At 40.7% G+C, this 7,198-nt stretch overlaps 1 protein-coding gene across 1 annotated transcript; it reads right to left on the bottom strand.

The window, feature by feature from the left end:
- Positions 1-271: 271 nt before the first annotated feature.
- On the bottom strand, positions 272-2,520 carry LOC143757141 (uncharacterized). The gene is made up of 4 exons (XM_077248094.1): positions 2,336-2,520; positions 2,085-2,226; positions 1,263-1,402; positions 272-580 (listed from the first exon to the last, which is right to left on the bottom strand). The coding sequence occupies exons 1-4, from the start codon at positions 2,435-2,437 to the stop codon at positions 272-274; spliced, it is 693 nt and encodes a 230-aa protein (XP_077104209.1). The 5' UTR covers positions 2,438-2,520.
- Between the last annotated feature and the right edge of the window lie 4,678 nt (positions 2,521-7,198).

Below are 7,198 nucleotides of genomic sequence, written 5' to 3'. Positions count from 1 at the left end.
ATGGCAATAGACTACCCATAGCTATAAAACTGTTAAACTACAAACCTAGAACAGAATACATGCTAGATTTAAGCATATATTGTGCAATAAACACTTAAACCATACAAAAACAAAACAACAATGGAATCTTTGAAACAAAATATTTTATTACTTTAATATCAACAATATAGTGGAACTGGTGCAGTTAATATCACTTAAGTAGGAAAACATTCAATTATGAATGAATTGGCTTAACATTTAACAGTCCAACAGTCAACGGGAGCCATTAGCTCTACTTGCAAGCAAGTATTCTACTGTGAATAAACTTGACCATTTTAGATTCCCCTCCTGGCATTTCATAAATAACAGTCTGTATGAATTCCCAGACATGTTCACACTGCTTCGGGTATTTTACGTCAAAGACATAGAATGCCTTAAAGCAGACATCAATGGCCTGAAGCAGTGTTTCTTGTTCCAGGGCCTGTCCAGCTATTATGGCAAAGGCCTGAAATGCACTCTGCTCATTTCCCAGCGTCAGGATGTGGGGGTATGGCTTGCATGCCTTGGCCTCATGGAGGTACTCCACCATGTTTATTCCAGGCTAAAAAAGAAAGAATACAAGAGAGCAAGTGAGAGATTGCGAATGAGTAAGGACCAAATGTCAACCGACTACTATAGTTGAATTAAAATATAGACATTGTGAGCACCATTTTCCTGGTCCTCACTAGATAAATTATTGTTTTTTGATAAAGTCTAGTTAGCTTTACAATTTGGAAAAGATTTAGTGCATCTCTAATTCAAAAAGTTGAACTGTAATAGTCTACATTTCATTGCACATATGAAATATTCCAAACCTTTTTTGATTAAGTCTTGATGGTTATGGCATACAGCTCACATTACAGAAAACTATTTAAAAAAGAATTCAGACCTTAATTGACCTAAAAAGCCATAAATCAATTGATGATCTATCATTACAATAAACATGCTCAGAAAATGCGTGCGGCCCACCTATCTGACTATCCTATCTGGTCACTAGGCAGCCGGGTTAGGTGGTCAGATAGGTGGGCCCGAAATGCGCGCCCAGGGTGCTTTGATAGTGACCAACGCGTTGTAGGCTTGTAAAACGGCTATTTTCAGAATACTGTCAGGCTATATTTGATGCCTGTCCCCAAAAGTATAGTAAAACAAACCTGGATATGCATGTGTGCGTGCACATATTCTTGAGCTCAGATATGTTGATAAAATGAATAAAGTTTCCCCTTTAGATGTGCTTGAGGACTTACAGGCTTATGGTCGATGAAGGCCAAGCTGCATTCCTGGATGGTGTGGCGAACCACTTTCGCACCGCGGCCACGGCCAGCTTTGTATGTTGTAGGTGGAAGCAAGGCTGGCAGCTGCTTAAGGGCGAGATCCCCAACGCCATCTGTAGGAAGACATAGGTGTCAATACGATGTGGAATTGCATACCTGTGATTTTGTCATTCAATATCAAACTAAAATAAAGCCGATTTCCGCGCAAAATAAGCGGGGCTTGCATGATTTCATAATCCCCGCAATTTCATCGCATAAAATTGCATAAATATCCCGCATATTCCATCGCATTTTTTAAGAAAAAGTGCCGCATAATCAAGGATTTTTGCCCGCAAAAATCACAAAAAAACTCAGCATTTTTCTGGAAGGACTGGTTAATGTTATTAGGTACACTAGTACTGCTGTGTTGACTCTGCTGTGAAAACTTGGAATTTTTAGTACCCAATTAACATAAAGAGGCTGACAAATTTGTTTAACTCTATTCCTATGATGATGTCACTCACTATTCTCAGAGCTCATGTTGTTTTTCACTGTGTAACATGTTCGAGAAGGCTGTGAATTGTTCAAATACAGGTGTTAATAACTAAAGCAAATTTACACTTTTTATTTTAGTTAGCTACAGTAATGATAGCGGCCAAAATGATGTGAAATTGCACTGTTTTTGGTCAAAAACCTTCAAAAATGTTGGACAGAGGAATGCTTAACCCCCCGCTGCTACTTTTGCCCACCCACATAAGCCCTCTAAAACCCCTGGGAAAACTGCATTTACAAGATCTGCAGACAAGAATATATTACCTGGTGTTAATCCATCCAGGGGCAATGTCAGCTTCCCCTCCTGTCTTGCCAGCAACAGGATCTTGTCAGCATAAATGGGTAGCCACGTTTCAAACAATTTTGAAGCAGCATCCCCATGCAGGACAAGAAAGTCCTGTGCAATCTATAAAATGGAAATTTTTATATTTTTAAAACCAATTCAATGTGACACACTAATAAAAGGTTATAAACAATGCATCCTCATGTGTAAGATCATATTTCCCTATACCTACCATGCCTTTGGTCATTAGGCGAGGGAACTCTTCGAGGATCTGATCGATGGTCCAATTGTTGTCCCTAATCCACTTGGCCCTGTAGACTGCCGTGTTCTCCATGTAGGACTCTATCTGGCTGAGGGGCTGAGAATTGTTTCTCAACCATTCTTTAAGCTGTGACGCACGTTCGTCTGATATGGTACATTCTGTAAAAAAGAACAAGAAAGTTGTCAGTCACTGAAATATGGATGTTTTGCTTCATCAAATAATTTTTCAGTTTAATAATTACCTGGTATAAGAGCCCTTGCAAGGGCGCCATCATCTGGCGTTTGTGGTGGTGTCTGTGCCGTGCTTCGCGGCCTGCTGGTTGATCTCAGCCGTTTCCTGACGTTCCGCAGCCTTTCCTCCAGGAATCCAGTGGCTGGCCGGTGGCTCCGTCCTGGGGTGTACCATATTTCCTGCCAAGAAATCTAAATCTTTAATGAATAGAGATGAGGCATGTTTGGCTTTGACAGCGTGGGCTACGGTTAGAAAAGGGTTTGTCTGTATGTCCTCAGAGAAGATGATCAATTATTGTTACTGCTGCTTAGTGCATAACAGCAGGCATCAAACAGCACAGAAGCATTTCTAGAAGGACTGAGATGTATTTTGTTTGTTAACTGACTGTTTTAGCTTTTAAGCTCAATTGATGCTTCTCCATGCTCCGTTGGCACTTCCAGCCAAATTTTGCCACATATAAGGCCTCAAATTCCTGATTATTTTTATTATTAATATTAATATTATTAATTATTTATTAATAATTTTTTCTTAAAGGACCTTCGGGACAATAATTTTCACATGTACGAACCCTATTGTGTATTCTTTGGTGAGGATTTGCCAGAAACAGGAGATCTACATTGGAAATCTAGCAAAAACAGAAGGGGGCCTGGTATAGAGCCCTCGGCTAACTCCAGTTAACCAAGTTTAAATTGAAAATCAAATTGGATTGCAACCTTAAAAATCAAACTGAATCAGTTTGAGGATCATGACAACCCAAATAAATATCTCAATGACATTTTTCAAAAAACACTCACGCTGCCACTGCTTGATGAGTCTTTCAAATAGGCAAATGACTGAACCAAACCCGATGCCAGTGCCCTTTTGATTTCTGATGTAGGACTGTAAAACAGAAGAAAAAAAAAATCACACATCACACAGCTAAAAAGTTCAAACTAGATTTAAATGGATAGTTTGGATACCTTATTCAATATAAAAAAATAAATAAAGTACTTCTCTCCAAACTTCTCAATGAGGTACGACACCAAGATACGGACGAGGAGACGTCTCTGGCTAGTTGTGATGACATTATCTTCATCAAGGCTCTCAACAATTTTCTTGCCATCATGTAAGCCTGTAAGAATCTGCCGGACATCCTGAGAAAATTGCAATAAGAGACATTGCAGATTTCTTAATTTTTATTAAGTGAAGGGTGATATGAATTCAAATCGATATCACCATTATTTCAACCTTTGCCTTGATTTCAATTAATGAACTGCTCACAGGGCATCACAATGTGTTTTAAGCTTGTATAGAGTTATTTTCACTCTTTTCAAGCACCACCATTGTACACGCAAAATATAACATTGGGCTTAAGGTGCTAATCAAATGAATTTAGCTGATTATAAGAAAATTACTATTTCTTATTTAGGGTCGATTTGCCAATTTAAGAAAAAAAGCATCATGATCAATCAATATACACAAGATACATTCAGTTTTGTTTCTACATGTTGGCTTTGATTAATTGCCCAGTCTAGTGTTGATTAAACAAAGTGACAACCAAGTCTTAAAGTGGAACTTACAAACTGTGGAATGATGTGTATTGTCTGCATCAGCTGATTTACTGGTACCACAGCTGCTGCTTGTTCCTCCATGGGGTTTGGAGGAGTGGCAGTTGGTGTGACATCAGAGATTGTAGGTGGGATAGCAGGCACAACAGCAGGCTCAAACTATGCAGAAAATCCAGGTCAATATAATAAACAGTGGCAGCCACCTAGAATAGCTTACTAAGCATCAGTAATGTAAACTCCTGTATAGATAGTGAACAAGGTGACAGATGGGGTGGGAGTCAAGATATAAAACTGTGCATGTATTTGCCAAATTAAACTAGTGGACTCAGAAGACTGCATACAGTATGCATGGTGTGATGGATGTGTACTGGCTGGCATTCTCACAGAATGTATACTGTAGCGAACTCTGGGCGGTATATGCGGATACCTAACAGCTCTGCCAAGTGGAGCTGCCCCTCTTGGTGTTGCGGTTAGGAAACATGCATGGGTACCCGGGTTTGAGAACAGTGGGGTGCACTCCCCGCCATTCTTTACAATAGATTTGGAAAGAGAGTGCACATCGTTTCAGACACAAAACCGCTCAGCAATTCTTCACCCAAGTGCCCTGTGTTTAGGTGTAAAAGGTGACATGTTTCCTTTCTTGGACCATGCAGGTGTCTTTAAAAAAGTGACTTCTAAAACATAACAGTGGCAGTGACTAAGACTGTATATGGAGCAGATAGACATTAAGTGATTAAACTGAAAAATACTTACAGTACAACTTATAACATCCCAGTAGTCATTTCAAGAACATCCCATTAGTTCGGTAACGTCATCCCATGCCGGAAGTAGTTCTTCCCATCCCATTAGTTCGGTAACGTCATCCCATCCCAGAAGTAGTTCTTCCCATCCCATTAGTTCGGCTAAAAACTAAACTAATATGGCGGACAATGTCAAGCTAGGCCGTTTCAACATCTATAAACCTGTCAAAATACTATTTACAAGTGTCAAACACACACAAACACCTGGTGGCAGTCAGCTGATTATCTAAAAAAGTCTATAGCGCAGGGAAATGTATAAACTGTCATCATCCTCTTTGTGCGACTTGACTGCATGGATGGGATGGTGATCAAGCAGCTCTCTCACATCTACAGCTGCCAAAACTTGAGTGGGAATCACACTGTATGAAAATAAATGCCTATCAAACCACTGTGTTTCCCACTTCTTTACAACAAACTTTATTGTTGGTGTATGTGATGTTTGCTCCAGTAGTAAAACTGATTGTATGACACCAAACTGAGGCTCTCCATATGGATCATAGGACAGGAATACGGTCATGCCTGCTCTATATTTAGTTCCCTTAAATGTAACCCAGGCTGGCACATACAATTCACTAAAAAGGGGAATACCTTCTAGACCACTTCGGATCTCTTTAAATCCCTCAATGTTGGCCAGAAATGTAGTGTACCCAGGACCAACTTCTGTATTGTGGCACAACACACTTCCACACAGGAAATTGTAGCACTGCATCATCTGATGGCGAAATGCCATGGTTTTACAAATGTTTCTGAAGTTGCAAGTTACATGGCTAACCTGTTTGAAAAATGCATGTCGAGCTTCAAATCTCATCGCCCAGAACTGCCTCAATGGTCCGAGTTTTTGAATGACTCCTGGGTAATGTTTTGGCCGTAAATGTAGGTGAGGATAGAGCTCCAGGAAGAGGGAGTGATGCTCTTCAATGATTTTGCTTAAGTACAGTGTTGCTGCTACAGTAAGCGAAGGAGAAAAGATAAACTCCATGCACAAGAGTAGGAGGAGAAGAAGTTCCCAATGCTTGTTATCCATAGGGATAAGGTCACCTATCATTGTCGGCAGTAACCTAAGTAGGCACCACATTTGAGATGCTGACTGCCGCAAGGGGGCTTCAGGGTTTCTGAGATTGCTTATGGCAGAAGGTTTGTTACTCTTATCACAAAATCCATAGTCAAAGCTTGTTATTCTGTAATTGAGCTTTTCTAGTGTGAGATACTTTTGCTCAATTAGTGAATTCAACACAAGTTTGACTTCATAGGGCCCCACCCCTTCCAGTACATCATGCATGATGTCAACTGCCACATTGTCTGATACATGATAAAAAGACAAGTTGTTCAAGACACTGTCTCTTTTCAGGCCTGTCTGGGAGGAGTCGGCGGTACACAAATCTGCCTCATAACTATTGCGATCACGCAACAGTGCAGGTTCTTCCAGCGTCAGAGATCTCACACCCCTTTTATCTGCTTTGCAGAACCGACACACATAGTTTCCACTGAAGCTTTCAATGTAGCCAAGAACGCCATGCAAGCCTAAATTGTCTCCAACTACCTGGACCACCGTGAACTTGACAACACCTTGATAGTTGGGGGTATTAACGAAGATGCCATCACTCTCTAGACACCTGATCTCTTCCACGATAGGGCGCAGGATTGCATCAAGGCCATAGGTCGCTACGTCATCAGATTTGTACACTGCTAAAAGGAACTGTGACTGCAAACTTGATAGCAGGTCTGGTGGCAAGCTCTTCAAGATGAAATAAATAAGTCCTAACTTGTGAATCCCAGTCTTAGAACCAAGTGGATTTACTATCTCACAATCATCTTGGTAAATCACAAGTGGGATTGAAACCTCATTCTGGAACAATGGATGTGTTTTACAAAATTCCCCATCAAAAACATCCTGAATTGCATCACCCTCTCTGCACTGCCATTCCAGCATGGCCTGTAAAATCCCGGGAATTTCAAGAATCTTGGTCAAAAGGCTCTTTAACGGAATACGGTGATATGAATCAGGAACTGCAACTTGCCGGACAATGCCAGTGGCAGTGGCCATTGGCTGAACATAGGAAACCCCAGAGAGAAGCTCCTCAACTGGGTGCATGAAGTTTCCAGATTTAGCAAAATACTGCATCTGTTTATAATCTGTCTCCATTCCTTTGAAAGGCTCAGCTGCTTCTGTGAACTCCACCCCAAGCTCTTCTACCTCTGGGCTTTGATCAAGACCAAACTGACGAAATAAAGACATAGTCTTTGATTGCAGTCGG

This window comes from Siphateles boraxobius, unplaced genomic scaffold, assembly GCF_051911475.1.
Source record: "Siphateles boraxobius isolate OS27281-9 unplaced genomic scaffold, OSU_SipBor_1 30, whole genome shotgun sequence".
Lineage (NCBI taxonomy): Eukaryota > Metazoa > Chordata > Actinopteri > Cypriniformes > Leuciscidae > Siphateles > Siphateles boraxobius.
The sequence above is the reverse complement of the archived record's forward strand: the minus strand, read 5'-3'. Positions and strand labels throughout refer to the sequence as shown.

What these genes read in the sequence shown, in the direction of transcription:
- LOC143757141 (XM_077248094.1), bottom strand. Translation starts at nt 2,437, where the DNA reads ATGGAGAACACGGCAGTCTACAGGGCCAAGTGGATTAGGGACAACAAT. An exon ending in GCCTAATGACCAAAGGCATG is followed by an intron (nt 2,227 to 2,335) that starts GTAGGTATAGGG and finishes TCCATTTTATAG; the next exon opens with ATTGCACAGGACTTTCTTGT. An exon ending in CCTGGATGGATTAACACCAG is followed by an intron (nt 1,403 to 2,084) that starts GTAATATATTCT and finishes GTCTTCCTACAG; the next exon opens with ATGGCGTTGGGGATCTCGCC.